The 21,664-nt window shown below is 34.5% G+C and overlaps 1 protein-coding gene across 1 annotated transcript in view; it reads left to right on the forward strand.

Annotated features, from left to right (window-relative positions):
• The window catches only part of LOC138696836 (uncharacterized), a 670,411-nt gene that overhangs the window by 530,686 nt on the left and 118,061 nt on the right, over positions 1-21,664 (forward strand). The window contains exons 4-7 of the mRNA XM_069822281.1: positions 897-1,013; positions 12,351-12,497; positions 15,260-15,590; positions 21,110-21,488. Coding sequence (XP_069678382.1) covers positions 897-1,013; positions 12,351-12,497; positions 15,260-15,590; positions 21,110-21,488 — 974 coding nt within the window. The remainder of the gene's footprint in view (positions 1-896; positions 1,014-12,350; positions 12,498-15,259; positions 15,591-21,109; positions 21,489-21,664) is intronic.

Raw genomic sequence — 21,664 nt, forward strand, 5'->3', positions numbered from 1 at the left:
CTCGACAGTGGCCTATTGTGCCCTCCGAATTATAGGATGAATGAGTATGAGGTGTACCATCCCACCGGCCGCATGAGACCCCTCACTCGCTCACCCAATAGGCCTCCTCCGCCTTAAATTCATACCGTCAAAATGAACAAGCAACACAGGATCCATTCTGACAGTCTCGGAAGTGCTCTTAAGGAATGAATCCTGGCAGAGATATTGTGAAAGACTGAGAACCCAAAGACTGTTTCGGACAGGACGCCCCTCCTGCAAACGAACGAAAACAAGCGTCGCGACCTGAATATGCCTATGGAATGAGATGATGAAGATGAATGATATATCTAAATTATTTTTCTACAGGGGGGAGAAAGGGAAGTGGCCCGTGGTAATTAAATTTCTAACCCGGAATTTGCCTAAGTAACTGTGAAAAACCACGGAAAAATCACAGTCAAGTTGGTCGGTCCAGGGATTTGAACTGAATGCGAGTCCCGTGCTGAACGCATGAGTCACCTCACTCGGTTCGGGCTGGGAAGTAATGGTTAGCATGTCTGACCATGAAACGAGCGGGTCCGTGCTCAAATCCTGGTTGAGTCACGTTACCTGGTTGGGTTTTGTCTTTGCAGGTTTTTCCTTTCAACCAATTGAAGCAGAATTGCTGGGCAACTTTCACCGTAATATTTCCCACCTTCACAGATCGTTGGAAGCGTCAATTTAGTTACAGTTTTATTAACGCATAAGTTGAATTTTCGACCTTCATACTTAATGCTGGAGAGGAAACACACTTCGGTACTAGTCTGAAGATCTTCATTTCTACTTCGTTGCTTTCACAACATCCAGAGTGCTATTCTGTGTACTTTTGATATAGATACTTTCACAAAATTTGTACAAAATGTTTCTTTCTTTTATTTCAGTTCAACTTTGTGGGGAAGTTACTAGGTCCCAAAGGAAACTCCCTGAAGAGACTGCAGGAAGACACAATGACGAAAATGGCTATTCTCGGAAGGGGCTCAATGAGAGATAAACACAAGGTGAGTTTTGTCTGTAATAGGCTATTATAAAAATTCCTGAAACGTTTTCCTCCGAGTCAATCGGATGGTCATAAGTTACTACAAGTTTATGTGGTTAAGATGTAGTTGTAGTCTCTGTGTTAGTTTATTATCTAGAAATTAATTTTAAATTGAGTAATATTTGAAATTTTATTTATTACTTTATTCACAGATTTATAATGTATAAACTTTTGTACCTGAAGTTTCTTCTCCACTTGTCCCAATCAATGCTGTCCAGTTCTTCCAGTAACTGTTTTCTTATTCCTAATGTGACTTGCATACCTAGTTTATAAGCCCATCTCTACTTTTTCTCTTAAAAAGACACAATTCCAACAACTTTTTGGGTATCCTTTCCTCTTGCATTCTCCTCATATGTCCACAGAAATTCAATTGCTTATTATTTTATAGTCATGTGAGTAATAGTGAGATAAGAATGTAACAATTTATTAATTATTTTATGTAAGAACCGTCTATGTGCTTATTGAAGTACAAATAGTCGTTAAATATTATAGTACATATATAAGAGATCTCTCCTGTAACTTCATCCCGCTTAGCCCCAAATATTTTCTTAAGCACCTTATTCTCAAACACCCTTAACCTATATTCCTTTCTCAGAGTGAGAGTCCAAGTTTCACAACCATACAGAAGAACCGGTAATATAAATGTTTTATAAATTCTAACTTTCAGATTTTTGGACAGCAGACTGGATGATAAGAGCTTCTCAACCGAATAATAACACGCATTTCCCATATTTATTCTGCGTTTAATTTCCTCCCGAGTGTAATTTATATTTGTTACTGCTGCTCCAAGATATTTGAATTTTTCCACCTCTTCGAAGGATAAATCTCCAATTTTTATATTTCCATTTCGTACAATATTCTGGTCACGAGACATAATCATATACTTTGTCTTTTCGGGATTTACTTCCAAACCGATCGCTTTACTTGCTTCAAGTAAAATTTCCGTGTTTTCCCTAACCGTTAGTGTATTTTCTCCTAACATATTCACGTCATCTGCATAGACAAGAAGCTGATGTAACCCGTTCAATTCCAAACCCTGCCTGTTATCCTGAACTTTCCTAATGGCATATTCTAGAGCGAAGTTAAAAAATAAAGGTGATAGTGCATCTCCCTGCTTTAGCCCGCAGTGAATTGGAAAAGCATCAGATAGAAACTGACCTATACGGACTCTGCTGTATGTTTCACTGAGACACATTTTAATTAATCGAACTAGTTTCTTGGGAATACCAAATTCAATAAGAATATCATATAATACTTTCCTCTTAACCGAGTCATATGCCTTTTTGAAATCTATGAATAACTGATGTACTGTACCCTTATACTCCCATTTTTTCTCCATTATCTGTCGAATACAACACAGAACTGCATAATTAGGAACTTAAAATCCAGACGTTTGAGATGGGCAGGGCATGTAGCACGTATGGGCGAATCCAGAAATGGATATAGAGTGTTAGTTGGGAGACCGGAGGGGGAAATACCTTTAGGGAGGCCGAGCTGTAGATGGGAGGATAATATTAAAATGGATTTGAGGGAGGTGGGGTGTGACGATAGAGACTGGATTAATCTTGCACAGGATAGGAACCGATGGCGGGCTTATGTGAGGGCGGCAATGAACTTTCGGGTTCCTTAAAAGCCATTTGTAAGTAAGTAAGTATATAAGAGATCAATGATTAACGTTTTCGGCAATATTTTCCATCTTCAGATCAACGATATAACACATGATGATAAGTTTCGAGTCTAGAGAGTTTTCGCACACTTATCGTCCGTTAAACGGTTAACGCTATGTTGATATCAGTAGTGACGTATTTGGTTACGTTTGTGAAACTTCGGGAAGAATCCTGAGGGATCGGTGCACGTGTTCTTTCTCAACGTCCTTGACCAGAGAGCTAGGAATCTCAACGAAAATTATTTTCCTGAGCCTTCTTGTATTTCGGCCTGAATATTTATCCCCTTGAGGTGTTCTAAGTAGATGAATATCGTCCAAAGTGGTAAATCTCAAACGAGATATGTTTTAACACAGAGTTAGGTCTACGGTAAACTTCGTTCACTTTCACGTTATCAGCCTAGAGATAGCGGTTCCGCTATTGAAATAAAGTGAGATGAATGACTCTGATTGGCTCTTTCATCAATGACATCAAAATAGCGTTAACAGTTTAACGGACAAGAATGCGAAAACTCTCTTCTGACACTCTACAGTTTTTTCGAGGGCTGTAATGGGATGGCTTTATATTGAATATTAACGAAATTCATGCTGTAGATTAACGGTCTTACTAATAAAAACTCTATATACAGACGTTTAACTGTCTTATACTTATACAATGAGTAGCTCGTTTATAAGTCGTTTGTAAATTCCTTACTAATAATCACAGTACAACTGTTACACAGCTACGTCATAGTTTCGTCATTACTTCATTACGAAAGGCAATAGAATATCTGAGGTTCTCTATTGCATCCGGTAGAGCGCTCAAGTGTGGCGTATTAAATATCGATAGTGCAACTGGCTCTAATCGATTACCACACTACATTTTAGTCAAAGAGTACAAGCCACAGCAATATTATTCTAATAATTCTATGAGCTTTGGTTTGTTCTTCTGTGGTTACAAGGTAACCATCATCATAAAATGACAGTCGATACGAACAGCTGTTAGAGGGGCGGCCATTTTTTTCTCTATATACAACGCTTAAACAAGGGGTTTCGTGTATATAACTACTGCAAAGCAATTCCCATTGTATAGTTACAGCTTGTTTATACGTCCATAGCTTATTCACGGTTTATTAGTAACGTTTTCTGTCTCATCTCTGCATAAGTCTCGTATAAAAACTATACACGGTTTATTAGTAAGACTGTAAGAGGAATGATTATACACAAATATAGCACTTTTCTTTGTGATGTTGCTTTTATTGCTCTTATTAAGCAAGAGTTTATTATGAGCATAATTATTTACTATTCTACACGAAATTTTACATGCAAGATATTGAAAACATAGACTTGTTCGAGGCTCGTTAGTTACTGCGTAACATTTATAATGAGGGAGCGTGTGTCACTTGCAGGAACAACGTAAATTATTATACAATGACAAGAATTTTATAATTAATGATGAACTATCTCGCTTGTCCTTTTCGACATCATAAAAGTGAAACTTTGTTTTCTCTGGTAGTTTCGGTGTGCAAAGTTCAAAACGTCAATCCGGAATGCGGGTCAAATGGAATTTCATTATTATTCACTGAACATTCTGAACGAAATAAAATACTTGTCGAAAGATTAACTTCCTTTACAATTAAACCGCAAGTATCTTGGGATGTTACTTCTCTTCCCGGCTTGTTCAACTTTTTTTCAGATCCCTTTGTTCTTTGTATCTGGAAAGACTTGCTTCTGTATCTCATTCATATGAGAATGCCATTGTAATAGGTTGAATTGCAATTAATAAGATATCATTTTGTACATTACTTTCCCACAATATTTAGACTGTTTAATTCTATTATTTCAATGATATCCCACATTAATATCTACATAGTCATCAAATAAAATGTCATATATAATAATAATAATAATAATAATAATAATAATAATAATAATAATAATAATAATAATAATAGCTCAACCAGGATTAAAACTTGCTTACGTAGTTCAACATACACTGAATCGGGTTTAAGTAATTACATACAGATACAATTTACATAATTATATCAAAAGAGAAAGTTAAATAAAAATTTACCTAATAAAATAAAAATAAACACAGTGGAATACTTACTAATGTTTAAAATTTAAGAGGCATGATGGGCCGATAAGCTAATTACTATAAATGACAATTAAGATTTATTACATGTGCCGTCTATGCTTATCCTTATTTAACAAATATATTGGTTATACAATATTTTGTTACATAATATATCTATTTAAACGTTTTCGGCTCTATGGAGCCATCATCAGAAACAAGTAAGCCCATATGTATGGTGTGAGTACACTATGTGTTGCCGTACAAGTAAACTCAATTAATATTAAAAATTAAAATGACATGTTTCTATGTAAAATCAATAATTGTATGGCAGAAATTACAATATAAATACAAGGCGGCTCTATGGGCCGTAATAAAATGTTACAATTGCTGATGATAAAATTAACTAAAATACTTTAAAATTGTTAAAATCAGAATTAATAGTCGTCCAGTTTGATGGTTATGTAGCTTTCCATGTTTGGTAGGAGCTGGGGCAACAGCTGTGGGGAAGAAAGTATCAAATGTAATATCTATACTCAAAAATTTCAATGATGCTCGTTACCAGAACAAAGTATATACATATCTCAATGCAATTAATGCCAAGATCTTAATAATTCACATGAATCTATTACACAACATCTCGTGTAGAGATTTTATATGTACTTACTAATGTTGTTAGAATCAAATACATGAAATCAGAAGCCGATAATTCAATAATGTGTACTCGATAAAATAATAATAAACACATTGAAATACATATTGGTATTAAATTATAAGCAAATAGAATTCACATAATTATACCAGAAACTGACAATTGAATAAAGTGTACACAATAATAATAATAATAATAATAATAATAATAATAATATATATATATATATATATATATATATGAATCAGTATATATGAATCAGTATATATGGCCTAAGATCATTTATTCGCTCCAAAGTACACCACTGAATAAGATTCCAAAATCTTTCTTACACGATATTGATAAAATTATCCGGACAAGTGCTAAGGAAATAGTGGGTTTACCGCACGATTGTCCGAATGACAGGCTATATGCTCCGAAGAATCTTCGTGGCCTTGGTTTATTTAATGCTGAATGGGAAGTACACCTCCAACACTACGTATAACATTGCCAGAAGTCTTTTAAAAATAAATGACGAACATCTCCATTTCTGCAGGAATCTTGAAATATAAAAACAAGAAGCTCTTTCACAATTGAACATTCCCAACAACGTAGAAGCACATTCGATGACGGGCCGAAGTTTAAGATGTGAGTTACGGCGGAGGTCGTTTGTGTCGTCTTCCACAAAAAGGCAAAGGAGTGGTAACTTACAGTGAAGAGCCAAAAAACAACTCTTGGGTTAGTAATAGAAGAGGGATATCATCCTCAGAGTGGACCAATGCCATAAAGATGTCCACAAACATCGCAGCAGTACGATCGGTGCCAGGTCGTTCCTTTCAAGATCAAAAGTGTCGTCATCCAGGATGCAGCGAAGTAGAAACCCTTGGGCATGTTTTGGGTTATTGCCCTAAAGGAGAACTACTGAGGAACAATCGCCATCATAAAGTGAGAAGCTCCATCGCAACCACTGTTCGGAAGGCAAAGTGGGAGGTTTTACGAATAAGTGCATTGCTTGGCTGAGAATGGGTCAACGAGAAGAGCAGACATTATAGCCATCGATCGCCGGAATCAAAGAAGCCTCATTCTTGACCCCACTGTCCGTTTTGAGAAGGATGATCAACAAGCCAATAACGTTAACGATGAAAAGAAGTCTATTTACAATCCATGTATTCCTCACTTCAGTGAGAGATACAAAATGGGAAGTGAAAGGACTTCTTTTTGGCACTAGAGGAACTTCATTTAAGTTAACCAAAACCATTCTCCTTTCTCTTAAATTTTCTAATGAGGACATTAACAAAATTTGTCTAATGGTATTGAGAGATTCATTATCCATTTTACACAATCACTTGTATAATACTATGTAATTTTTTTTACTTCATTTCATTACTCTTCAATGTATTTTTATCTCATGTTTCTCCGAAATCAAATTTTACTTTATTTTTTAATTTATCATTGTTCCGTATTCTCTCCGCAATCATATTGCATTTTTAATTTAACCTCTGCTTTGTATTCTGGATCCTAGTGGTCAGCCGTAGATTTCGGCCAGATGTCCCAAATTGTGGAATTTTTTGTGTTATATATGAGTAGATATAATGGAATACATATTGGTATTAAGTGTTAAATGAACACGATTTACATAATAAAGTCATAAACAGAGATTTGAATAATGAATACACAAAAATGAACGCTGCGGTAAATATGATCATTAAATCAGAAGGAAATACTATTTACATAATAGTGACTTTTCTGCAATCAATTCGAAGACTCGCGAGCGAATCAATCAGTTTTGTATCGTTGAAAAATTTTGCAAAAATTGAGTAACACATAAATAAAATACTCATCGGTGCAAACACGTACGCTCAACCACACACACACACACACACACACACACACACACACACACACACACACACACACACACACACACACACACACACACACACACACACACACACACACACACACACACACACGAACACACAGTACGCACACTTACTGTACATTCACATACAAAATGAGCGAACATATTTTCAAATTATTATCTGTCTTTTAAAACATGTTTTGTTTTAGATCTGTTAAGTTTTATGGTTTGTATTGATTTACGATGATCGTCTCTTGCCACATAAATTCTGAAATTGCTCTTGTCAGCACGTTCTTGCATTTCTGTATTGCACTTTTAGCACATAACGAATTGCAAGTGATATTCCCCTCTGTGCTGAGGTAGGATTTATTTGCTGAATATTTATAATACCGGTATGCGATATTTTGTTTGTGATGACGTCAACAGAATTCAGCTGTTGTGTTTTTAATTACAGAAATAAATAGGGAATATATAGTATTTGATATTGAACATTTCATATTTCAGTAATGCAAAATGGTGAGGTAATTACACATATGTTTGTTCGGTACTTTGTATGATATATGTATTATGAGAAATTTTAGTATCTCTTTCAACTTTATTTTATGTGAAAAGATTGTAGTACTGAATTTTATTCCAACACTCATTCAGGCTGAAAACAATATGTTTAAAAGTAATTGATTAAATTTATAGCTGTTATGAATTGAATAAATGAAAGTTGAATTATTTCTGTTTAAAGCTGTTTGTGGTTAATGTGTAGAATTAAAATATGTGGGCGTTAAAATATCCATAACTTGAAAGTTAATCCTTACGACACTACCACAGTCTAGTATATACAGTCACGAAGCTCAATACGTAGTAAATATGCATCCATAGATAGTTGCTAACCACTAGGATCGCTACTATCGCCTCATTACAGACAATGCGAAATAGTACCGGCACAGTCTATTGTTTCTAGCACCCTCACAACTCAAGCTTCGTGACTGTATATACTAGACTGTGACACTACTGTAGAGTATTAGCAGGCTTACTTTTGAATATGGTACATTTGTAGAGATCAGTTCTAAAGTTCTGTTCATACTGTGTACGTCAAAATCTCAGTATCTATAATTTTCGTCCAAGTCAGAGTCTGTTTCGAATCAAAACCTCATTCTCTGTGTTTCTCAACAAAAATCTCTGTATCTGTATTTTACATAAAATCGCAGTATCCCCGTTTTGGATCAAGATCTCAGTAGGTCTGTTGTGTTTTGGATCAAAATCTAAGTGTCCCTGTTTTGGATCAAAATCTCAATATGTCTCTTTTGTATAAAAATCTGTGTCAGTGCTTTGGGTCAGAATATCAGTATCCCTCTTTTGGATCATTGCAAGAAAATAAACACTTTTAAAAATACCTTAAGTAATAATCTTCTTGTCAATTCACTGCAATTATTATAGTGAGATCTCATGCTTAACCTAGGGGAGGTGAGACTACATAAATTCTTGTAATAAAGACAGGAGAGCAGGTTTAGCGTGGCTAAGATTGGGGGCGTGGAAGGGTAATAAAATTGTCAACGAAGAAGGAGAGCGCCTTTGTTCGATCTGCAGAGAAAAGGACTCCTATAAACATATTTTATTACAGTGTGTCGAATTGGAACATGTACTCAGGAAATATCTACCACCCTCGATGTAAGTCAGAATAGGAGTTCGCTTGCATGTCTTGATCTCATGAGGAATAGAGAATACAAACAAAAGACTGGGTTGTTCCTTTTGAAGGCGAGACAGATTAGAACTTCAGCTGTTGAAGTTTGTGACACGAACTGAGGAAGGGATAATAATATCTACCCAACTATACACTTTTATGTCTGTTTTAGATTAGGATATATTATATAATATGTTTTGTGTGCCATTTTCATTTTAATATGTGTGTTCTTTTAGAGAGTAGGTGGTGGGGGGGGACATAGCACGTACGGTCAGAAGACCCGTGCATTGGATTTTAGAGAAAACTGTGATCATATAAAAATCTGTATGTATAATATTCCTACTCAATAAATCCTATCTATCTATCTATCTATCTATCTACCTATCTATCTATCTACCTATCTATCTATCTATCTATCTATCTATCTATCTATCTATCTATCTATCTATCTATCTATCTATCTATCTATCTATCTATCTATCTATCTATCTATCTATCTATCTATCTATCTATCTATCTATCTATCTATCTATCTATCTATCTATCTATCTATCTATCTATCTATCTATCTATCTATCTATCTATCTATCTATCTATCTATCTATCTATCTATCTATCTATCTATCTATCTATCTATCTATCTATCTATCTATCTATCTATCTATCTATCTATCTATCTATCTATCTATCTATCTATCTATCTATCTATCTATCTATCTATCTATCTATCTATCTATCTATCTCTATCTATCTATCTATCTATCTATCTATCTATCTATCTATCTATCTATCTATCTATCTATCTATCTATCTATCTATCTATCTATCTATCTATCTATCTATCTATCTATCTATCTATCTATCTATCTATCTATCTATCTATCTATCTATCTATCTATCTATCTATCTATCTATCTATCTATCTATCTATCTATCTATCTATCTATCTATCTATCTATCTATCTATCTATCTATCTATCTATCTATCTATCTATCTATCTATCTATCTATCTATCTATCTATCTATCTATCTATCTATCTATCTATCTATCTATCTATCTATCTATCTATCTATCTATCTATCTATCTATCTATCTATCTATCTATCTATCTATCTATCTATCTATCTATCTATCTATCTATCTATCTATCTATCTATCTATCTATCTATCTATCTATCTATCTATCTATCTATCTATCTATCTATCTATCTATCTATCTATCTATCTATCTATCTATCTATCTATCTATCTATCTATCTATCTATCTATCTATCTATCTATCTATCTATCTATCTATCTATCTATCTATCTATCTATCTATCTATCTATCTATCTATCTATCTATCTATCTATCTATCTATCTATCTATCTATCTATCTATCTATCTATCTATCTATCTATCTATCTATCTATCTATCTATCTATCTATCTATCTATCTATCTATCTATCTATCTATCTATCTATCTATCTATCTATCTATCTATCTATCTATCTATCTATCTATCTATCTATCTATCTATCTATCTATCTATCTATCTATCTATCTATCTATCTATCTATCTATCTATCTATCTATCTATCTATCTATCTATCTATCTATCTATCTATCTATCTATCTATCTATCTATCTATCTATCTATCTATCTATCTATCTATCTATCTATCTATCTATCTATCTATCTATCTATCTATCTATCTATCTATCTATCTATCTATCTATCTATCTATCTATCTATCTATCTATCTATCTATCTATCTATCTATCTATCTATCTATCTATCTATCTATCTATCTATCTATCTATCTATCTATCTATCTATCTATCTATCTATCTATCTATCTATCTATCTATCTATCTATCTATCTATCTATCTATCTATCTATCTATCTATCTATCTATCTATCTATCTATCTATCTATCTATCTATCTATCTATCTATCTATCTATCTATCTATCTATCTATCTATCTATCTATCTATCTATCTATCTATCTATCTATCTATCTATCTATCTATCTATCTATCTATCTATCTATCTATCTATCTATCTATCTATCTATCTATCTATCTATCTATCTATCTATCTATCTATCTATCTATCTATCTATCTATCTATCTATCTATCTATCTATCTATCTATCTATCTATCTATCTATCTATCTATCTATCTATCTATCTATCTATCTATCTATCTATCTATCTATCTATCTATCTATCTATCTATCTATCTATCTATCTATCTATCTATCTATCTATCTATCTATCTATCTATCTATCTATCTATCTATCTATCTATCTATCTATCTATCTATCTATCTATCTATCTATCTATCTATCTATCTATCTATCTATCTATCTATCTATCTATCTATCTATCTATCTATCTATCTATCTATCTATCTATCTATCTATCTATCTATCTATCTATCTATCTATCTATCTATCTATCTATCTATCTATCTATCTATCTATCTATCTATCTATCTATCTATCTATCTATCTATCTATCTATCTATCTATCTATCTATCTATCTATCTATCTATCTATCTATCTATCTATCTATCTATCTATCTATCTATCTATCTATCTATCTATCTATCTATCTATCTATCTATCTATCTATCTATCTATCTATCTATCTATCTATCTATCTATCTATCTATCTATCTATCTATCTATCTATCTATCTATCTATCTATCTATCTATCTATCTATCTATCTATCTATCTATCTATCTATCTATCTATCTATCTATCTATCTATCTATCTATCTATCTATCTATCTATCTATCTATCTATCTATCTATCTATCTATCTATCTATCTATCTATCTATCTATCTATCTATCTATCTATCTATCTATCTATCTATCTATCTATCTATCTATCTATCTATCTATCTATCTATCTATCTATCTATCTATCTATCTATCTATCTATCTATCTATCTATCTATCTATCTATCTGTATGTTCCTGTCTGTCTGTCTCTATATGTCCCTGTCTGTCTGTCTGTATGTCTCTGTATGTCCCTGTCTGTCTGTCTGTATGTCTCTGTATGTCCCTGTCTGTCTGTATGTCTCTATATGTGCCTGTCTGTCTGTCTCTGTATGTCCCTGTCTGTCTCTGTCTATGTCTGTCTCTCTATCTGTCTCTCTGTCTGTCTGTCTGTCTAACTAACTACATGGTAACTTCTTTCTTTCTTACCTATTACAAAATAATGATATTTCACGAGTAAGAAAGTTGGATTAATTATTGTATTGAGTTCCTTACAACCAGGTAAACGCAGGGTTCAAAATGATTACTATTTCCAGGTGACGAAATTAGAGCCGCTACATATGCGAGATATTTTACTTATCTATCGTGTCTACCCTTAACGGATTAGCTCAATTCCTACCTGATGAACTTGTTGCAGGAAGAGGAGCTGCGCGCATCGGCAGATCCCAAATACGCTCACTTCAACGACGACCTGCACGTCGAGATCACCGCCTTCGCTCCCCCCGCGGAGGCCCACGCCAGGATCGCATATGCCCTCGCCGAAGTGCGCAAATTCCTCGTACCGGTATGTGACTACTTGCATTCATTGCTTTCACTTTTTTTTCGCTTGTCATATTATTTTCTTATACTCGTTAGCAATATCAGCAACTGCATTCTTTCATTGCGAGATTGTAGAATTCACATAATTGTTGCATAAAAATTTTTGACCCTATATTTTTCATAAAGTAGTTATTGTATCAGGCTGAAAATAAACTTAGAAATAAAAAGTTACAGTTTCATATATAGCATATACACAATAATTGCTGAAATTTTGGAAATTTTCTGTCTGCATCATTATTTTATTATTAAGAAATTTATCGTTAATTCCTTTGTACAGATTTTATTTTTCAATTTTTAACTAAAAAAAAGGGCATCATTCTTACGCACTTATCATAAAAATTGTTACAAATCATACGACTTTAGGAACTTGATTCTTTACAGTTTAATTATGCATCCTAATGTACAGTTTTAAATAATTTACAAGAGTGGCGTGATTTGTAACAATTGTTGTGATAAGTGCGTAAGAAAATGTAATTTTGTAGTTAAAAATCGAAGAAAAATCTGTACGAAGCAACTATGGGATTCACAACACATTTTTAGCTTCAGAATACTAGCTAATTAAAGAAATGATACTCCTGAATAGTTAAATCTTTATCTGTAATATTCTTTTACCCTTAAAACTCAAGAATAATGGTATTTTACAAACAACTTCAAATTAGTGTAATTGAATTCTGAAGATATTGAGATTAGGACAAATATTAATGGGACAGTTTTTGTTTAGAATATCTTCGGAAGGGACGGTAAATCCTCGTGAATCACCCTGTATAAATATATGTTTCTTTGGTTCGTAATTCGGTAATCACTTGAATTGGAAAACACACATAGAATTCGTAACTTCTAAATTGAGCTCTGCCTGTTATGCATTAACATCGTTATTCTCTGTTGGCGATTCGAAGAACTCTAAAATTATTACATTTTTGTAATTATTTAATTTTGTAATTAAATATGGACATTATCATCTAACGCTAAAATATTTTTTTTTACAAAATGAGTCCTATGGCTGGAAAGCATAAAAAATACGGTAAAAAGAGTTTTTCAAAATTTTAAAATTTTGACTTTACCTTGTGAAGACATTCTTTCTCTGATATTTTATGTTTAAAATTAATATACTTTTAATAATAATCACAGCATTAATAATTTTAATATAGGATACATATCCACCTACCTTCTGTTAGTTTCTGCTATTAACAAAAAAGTGTTCATTACCAATGTATTACAGTCTTCATCGCAGTGTTCTTAATTAATTAACTTACAGCCTTGAAAGGACTAGAAAACGATGTTTAAAGGAGAATTAGCAAAATTTAAATTATTCATACCTTCTACTCAATTAATGAACTGTTTATACTTGTAAATTATGTTCATTTGCTTATTTAGTATTGGTATTAATAAGGCTATATATTTTTTATACAGGGTGTTCTGAAAAAGTTCCAATATTTATAGAGGAGATAGTGTGCATCAAAACAAGAAATAAAAGTCCTGTAAACATGAGCTATAATCAATATCTTCTGAGTAATTAGGAAAATCTATACCATCACACATATGTTGAATAGGAGCATGTTTTGTTTCTTGCCCAAGAGCTTACAGTAGAAATGATGGTATTCTTACAGTGATGAACATTTTGCTCATTTCTCAGAAGATATGAATTTTAGGACCCATGTTACTGTTACAACAAAAAAGGTCCGATTCAACAGATACGAAACTAACTTACCCGACTGGTGCATTAATAATTACTGCAGTGTAGAATCAGTTTACGTACAACAGTACGATTACAAACTCTAACGTACTGACATCTGTTTAAGCGTCCTCTTGATACAAACACAAACAAAGGCATGCTGTGTAATACACAGTGACAAACGGCTGCATTCTGTTTCCTCAATTGTTTCTTGGCAAAGAGCTCACAGTGTAGGAGATATGCTGCTTTTACAGTGATAGTAAACAATTGCTCATTTCTCAGAAGAAATTTATTTTGTAACCCATGTTTATAGGACTTTTGTTTCTTCTTTTCATGTATACTACCTCCTCTCTAAATATTGAACATTTTTAGAACACTCTGTATATTAATTTATTTGTTGCACATCTCAAACTTACAGTGCTGTTTAAGATGTGTGGTAAGCAATAAATTAATGTAATGCAATTTAATGTAGTTTTGAAATTAAAATGTTGGCATGATATTTCTGCAGTGCCTGGGAAAAGTGACATAAGTCAGTTTCCACAAACCTTTTTTTGATAATTTATTGATAACTTACGGAACATCTGCTCGCTTGGAAAAAAGGACATAAGTATTTCTCCCATTACAATAATTCATACAGACAAAAATCAAATCGGCATAAACCAGTGTAAGTTGTCATTAAATTATCAAAAAAGGTTTGTGGAAACTGACTTACGTCACCTTTCCCAGGCACTGCAGATTTAATCCGAATAATGCGCGTAAATTATCTTCTTTCTTGGCCAGGAAGATCTGAATCCGGACTTCCGCAAATTGTAGTGTGTTAAGAGGTGTGTATTTGTAGATTTGTTCTCATATTTTGTTGCCATATCCTGTACTTCTATAATGTACCTCGTAATTTCAGCAAATGTCAGAAGAGAACAGACTCGCTCATGGATTATTCCAAAAACTGATATATTACCAAATGCACATTTGTACGCCGTTCTTCTTTATTATAATGTACCTCGTATAAGAAATTGTATGGCACAAAAACTGATATTAGTTACAAATTATATTTTCAGGACTACAATGATGAAATCAGACAGGAGCAAATGAGGGAGATGCAGCTTTTGAACACGGCCGTTCTGGGGCTGACCTCAGCTTCAGGAGAAATCGTGACCCCGCCATCCCCCACGACCCAGAGCCCCACAACATCCCCACCCCCGACTTCGACCGGGAAGACTAACAACAATACCGTCAACAACAATCAAAATGGTCGTCACGTTCAAACCCTGCCATATACTCAACAAAACGGCAGAAATTATCTGTACAGTCAACAATTTCTCTTGCATCCTGCATTCAGAGGATTAACAGCCAGAACGCATGGATTACAGCTGCCAGGAGTAACGTCGGGTAATCAGTTTATATTACTCATAACCTCTGGTAACAGTATGGCGATACATTATGGCTGTCGTGTTTGTCAGGTAATGCACGCCACGTCTGCCTGAAGGCACATGTCTCGAATGGGTTTGATTAAGTGACGGGATGCGAACTCAACAAACAGTTTCGCATCGTCAGTGAGATATTTCAATTGACATATATACATGTCCATATATAAATCAATTCAGTGCATAGTTGAGTCATTTATCTGTCGGATTCTCGTGAAAGGAGGTTGGTATTTGATACGGCGCTCATTCTGTGGAAGAGTTTGTGGGTTGAGATTTTGTCGGAAGCTTCAGTTTTCCCTTGGATTCTCAGTATTCATCGATCTACTAACGCTACATCATCTTTTCTTTGAACTGCCTCTGTAACTGAAAAGATACGTTAAACAAACGGCATATTATAACGACTGTAATTCGTTATTGGTATGGACTTACTTGGAAGTGTTAATTTTGTGGCTTAGAAGGGTAACTTACACGTCATAAGATCGATGCTTCCTTTGAAATTGGATAAATACTGATACTTTTGAAGACAACATAGGTCATGGTATAATACTTTTGTCATTATTAGAGAAATAAATACAGGGACATCATTTTATTTTTACTTCAATTTTTATTGTACCTGAGTTTTTTAATGTACTTCACTCCCACCCCTTCTACTAAGGAAGTTCCAACTCCACACAGAACCAAGACCGCAGATAGTAAGCAGTACTGAGTTACTGAGTATAGTACGTTCCAGAAATATGTTCGCGTTTTCCAGTGACGAAAGAGCTTTCCATATTGAATAATATTTTCGCACAGGTACTGTCCGTTTGCCTACGTCGCATCCCGATTTCCCCCACCTGCTTCTGCTTGCCCCTCTGTAAAAGCTGGGCTGTCTTAGCTCTTTTCTGAAAACACTAATTTCTCTTAGGAATTGGACGTTTACGTAATATTATACAGCTGTTTAATTTAACTTAAATGAAAGGGCCTCGTTAAGTAATTAACTGTCACGTGATTTCCTCCCTTTCTACAATCCTGCGGCATAACCACTTGTACGGATAGTAGATAGCATGTCTGATTAATTTTATATTTTCGGGTCGGGCTGAAGTGAAAATTGAATTCACAGTACGTAGAGTAGGTACAGAATTATTTCAACTGCTAGAACGAAGGACGAAACTGGCAATTGGAATTAGATGCAATAGTCTATAGTGCGATAATATGCACAACAGAACTGAAGCCTGTATCGAAATGAACGGCCACCATTTTCAAAATTGTGTTTAAATATTCATATTATGATTATTTTTCAATTTAACTTCTTTCTCTATATTGTACGCTAATGTGCTGTAGGCAGTATAATATATACTGCATAATGAATACGTCCACATGGACAGCTCAGTTCGTGAGTAAAAACACTCATTGTTAATACTGTACTGTATTTTGATTAAACAAAAACCTAATGAAAATTATCAAACTCAAAATCGCGATATTTCCTAGTTTACGTAAATGGATGAACTACTTTTCTTCCATCCTATACCTAGTAGAGTGATTTGTGTTTTACGCCAGTATCATCGAACTCCAGTTTTGGAGGGGGGAGCAAGCGGTTTTTCCGGTTCTCTAAAGGTATAGACAGGTTAATATTAAAAATGTTAGTTAAAATAAAATGATGTCCCTGTAGTAAACAGTACTGAGTTAGTATACTATGTTCCAGAAATATGTTCGCATTTTCCAGTGACGAAAGAGCTTTCAATATTGAATCATATTTTCGCACAAGTACTGCCGTCCATTTGCCTACGTCGCATCCCGATTTCCCCAACCTGCTTCTGCTTTGGTCGCACATCTTTAAAGGCTAGTGGCTGGGCTGTCTTAGCTCTTTTCTGAAAACATTAATTTCTGTTAGGAATTGGACGTCTACGTAATATTATACAACTTTTTAAAATAACTTAAATGAAAGGGCCTCGTTAAGTAATTAACTGTCACGTGATTTCCCCCCTTTCTACAATCCTGCGACATAACCACTTGAACGGACAGTAGAGAGCATTGTCTGAGTAATTTTATGCGATGAATATATATATATATATATATATATATATATATATATATATATATATACACATATATATGAGTAATTTTATCTGTTCGGGTCGGTCAGAAGTTAAGATTGAATTTACAGTACGTAAGGTACTCTTTTATAGACTAGGTACAGGATTAGTTCAACATGAGTTACTAGTACGAAGGACGAAACTGGTATTTGGAATTAGATACAATAGTCTATAGTGCGATAATATGCACAAAAGAACTGAAGCCTGTATCGAAATGAACGGCCACCATGTTCAAATCTGTTTAAATATCCATATTATTGTTATTTTTTAATTTAACTTTATTCTTTATATTGTACGCTAATGTGCTGTACACAATATAATATACACTGCATAATGAATACGTTCACATCGATAGCTCAGTTCGTGAGTAAAAACACTTATTGTTAATACAGTACTGTATTTTGAGTAAACAAAAACCTAATGAAAGTTATCATACTCGAAATTGCGATATTTCCTAGTTTACGTAAATGGATGAACCATTTTTCTTCCCTCCTATACCTAATAAAGTGATTTGTTTGTATTTTACGCCAGTATTATCGAACTCTAGTCGTGGAAGGGGGTAGCAAACGGTATATCCGGTTCTCAACCATTAATCCAAAGATATATCCAGGTTGATGTTAAAAATGTTAGTAAAAATAAAATGATGTCCCAGTATAAAGCTCCTGAGAATATTGACGGTAAACGGGGTAGGTGTTTTCTTCAACAAGATTACTTAACACATGATAATGTATTTTTACATTAAGAATCTATTGGATTTCATTTTGGGTTATAATATTATAAATTTTCAATCAAAATTTCTCCAAACGAGTTTTATATATCCTGTGCTATGATTATACAGGGTGTTTAAAAAATACGGGGCATATTTTCAGGTATGTATTTCCCACATGTAGACAATCAAAATAGTACATTACAACATGTGTCCGGAAATGCTTCATTTCCGAGTTATGGCCTTCACAACATTGAATTTCACCGGAACGTTTTTCTTTCAGCAGGTCGTTCTCATTACAGAAGATGTCCAAAATGTCCACCTCCTGCTTGAATACAGACCTCACATCGATGTCTCATTGACCTACGAATACGATCCCAAACTCCAGGAGTATTGCGTATGCCCTCAGTACATGCCACAATTCGATTCCGAAGGGATTCCAAATCAGGCACCGAAGACGAATAAACCAATGATTTTAAATGGCCCCACAAGTAGAACTCGAGAGGGTTCAGATCAGGTGAGCGTGGAGGCCAAGCAATTGGGCCACCTCTACCTATCCATCGATCAGGAAACCTTCGATCCAAGTACCGGCGAGCCGTACTGAATGTAACCTTCGCCTCGGAATGAACTGTCAGAGTGCCTTCTTAATGTCTCCTTTGACGGCAACGACCTGCGGAAAGAAAAACGTTCCGGTGAATTTAAATGTTGTGAAGGCCATAACTCGGAAATAAAGCATTTCCGGAAACATGTTGTAATGAACTATTTTGATTGTCTACATGTGGGAAATACATACCTGAAATTATGCCCCGTATTTTTGAAACACCCTGTATATGCAGAGTTGAATTTCGGCAAATAGCTTTCATATGGGGTGATGGTATGATTGTAAACTGTGAATGAAGTTTTCGTAGCAGGTTTACAATTGATTTTCTTAAGGAGTGAATTGATTATGAATAAAATCCAGAATGGTGTTGTATTGTATTTATTTATTAACATTCCATGGTATTAGTACATTTACAAAATTCATGGTGTAATAATGTTTTCACATTGCAACATTAATATAAACAGAGGTGTTATGTACTATTTTAATTTTTTCACTAACGCTGTTATTGCATGGAAGTACAATTCTTTAAAAATATCGTCATCTTCCTTGCACTTCGCTGCAACAACACCATTACACAAAGAAAGATTTGCAGACGTCTCTTGTCTTCTAGGGGAGAGGCAGAAAACTGATGTTCAACACATAATCTTAGAGTCTTCAAATTTTTAAGGTCAGCTATCAAAGCAATAACAGCGTTAATAGGCTAACGCTCTAATTGCACCCAACTCCTCAGTTTGGTTGATATGTTGGTAACGAGTTGAGTATAGTGTTAAATTGAACTGGGTTTCACTTTATTAAGGGGTTAGGTACAACTTACAGCAAGTAAAATTTTGGAAATATTGAACATTTTTTTTCCTCCATTACTGTATCTTGTACAAAAATGAAAATTAGTATGTGTAAAACAGTGTCCTTCTGCTACATGAAAAAAATATTTTTACGATTAAAAAAAATTATTCACTTTTTTTTTTTTTTTTTTTTTTTTTTTTTCAAAATTCAGTTCACTGTGCAGTGATGAAACGTTCCCCACGTAACTCAAAAACTATCCAACATTCCGTGATGACATTTTTGGTGTGTATTTATGCATGTCATATCTACAATATGGTGCAAGATCATTTCTCTACTTTTGATAGATTGTCTGATAAAAAACATATTCATTTTAAAAAAATGGTCAAATATCAGTATTTTATTCTAACACACACACAAAAAAAGAAAAAAATATTTATTAAGGAATACAGTTGAAAGAGCATGACATTATAAACATGAACTTCAGCAATAAAATAAAAGTGAGAAAACATGAAAAAGTTAACAAGTTTATGAGTTATGAGGGAAACGCTTTATCACTGCACAAAAAACTGCCACTACTTCGAATTTTCAAAAAAGTGTATAAATAATTTTTTTAAATCGTAAAATTACTTTTTCATATAGTAAAAGGACAGTGTTTTACACATACCAGTTTTCATTATTGTACAAGATACAGTAATGGAGGAAAAAAATGTTGGACATTTCCAAAAATTTTACTGCTTTAAGCTATACCTAACCCCTTAAATTTTCTATCGTTCTACAAAGTAGAGTAAGATAAATAAAAACAAAATTGTATATTATTTTAACAACAATTTTATTGTGGTAGGATTCATTTATAGCTTTAAGAAAAATAATTAATTAAAACGTCCCGCGCCGTGGCGTCGTGGTCTAAGACAGCCTGCCTAGGACGCGCATTACGGAATGCGCGCTGGTTCGAGTCCTCATGGGGGAAGAAATTTTCTCATGAAATTTCGGCCAGTGTATGGGACCGGTGCCCACCTAGCATCGTGATTCACTTTGGGAGCCACGATAGGTAGCGAAATCCGTTGCGAATGCCAGCTATAATGGCTGGGGGGATCATCGTACTAACCACACGATACCTCCATTCTGGTTGGATGATCGTCCACCTCTGCTTCGGCATGTGGGCGTGAGGCCAACAGCCGGCTGGTCAGTCTTGGTCCTTCACACGCTGTAGCGCCACGGATTATTATTATTATTATTATTATTATTATTATTATTATTATTATTATTATTATTATTATTATTAATTAAAACATCGGAATAAATGTAATAATTAACTGTTTCAGTTTTCCACGCTGCAGGAGGCGGTTCAATTCTGAATCGTTTGCGACCTCACCACCATCTAGCGACGACGCCTGGTATCACCACTGCAAACAATCGCCTGTCACCGGGCTCTGTTTTAACTTCGAAACATCACCGGAACAACATCCTATCCATTCTCGCCGGTGGGCCTCGGTCCGTGATAGGCGGCAGCTTGACAGCAGTGGATGGGGCACCATCTGCCGGCAGCGGAGAGCAGCTCCTCGCCACCATGTGTGGCGGGACCGATGACGTCATGGTCACCGCGAGCGAGGAAGACGTCAACGCTGCACGGGCGTCGGCCGTGTACGGACTCTATGAGACATACGCAGCGGCGGCTGCAGCCTCGGCGGCTACCGGTACAGGGTGAGTACCAGCTTCCATATTGGAGTGTGCAGTTGTCTTGTGTTCGTAAGAAAAGCTTTCGATTTCCCTCAGGGTGTTGACATTTAATATCTCCAGTCTTTCAGAACTGATTCCACGATCCATTGTCAAAGCACTGATAAAAATGTACGGGTGAATAGAATGTATAAAAACCGCAA

This window comes from Periplaneta americana, chromosome 3 (assembly GCF_040183065.1).
Source record: "Periplaneta americana isolate PAMFEO1 chromosome 3, P.americana_PAMFEO1_priV1, whole genome shotgun sequence".
NCBI lineage: Eukaryota > Metazoa > Arthropoda > Insecta > Blattodea > Blattidae > Periplaneta > Periplaneta americana.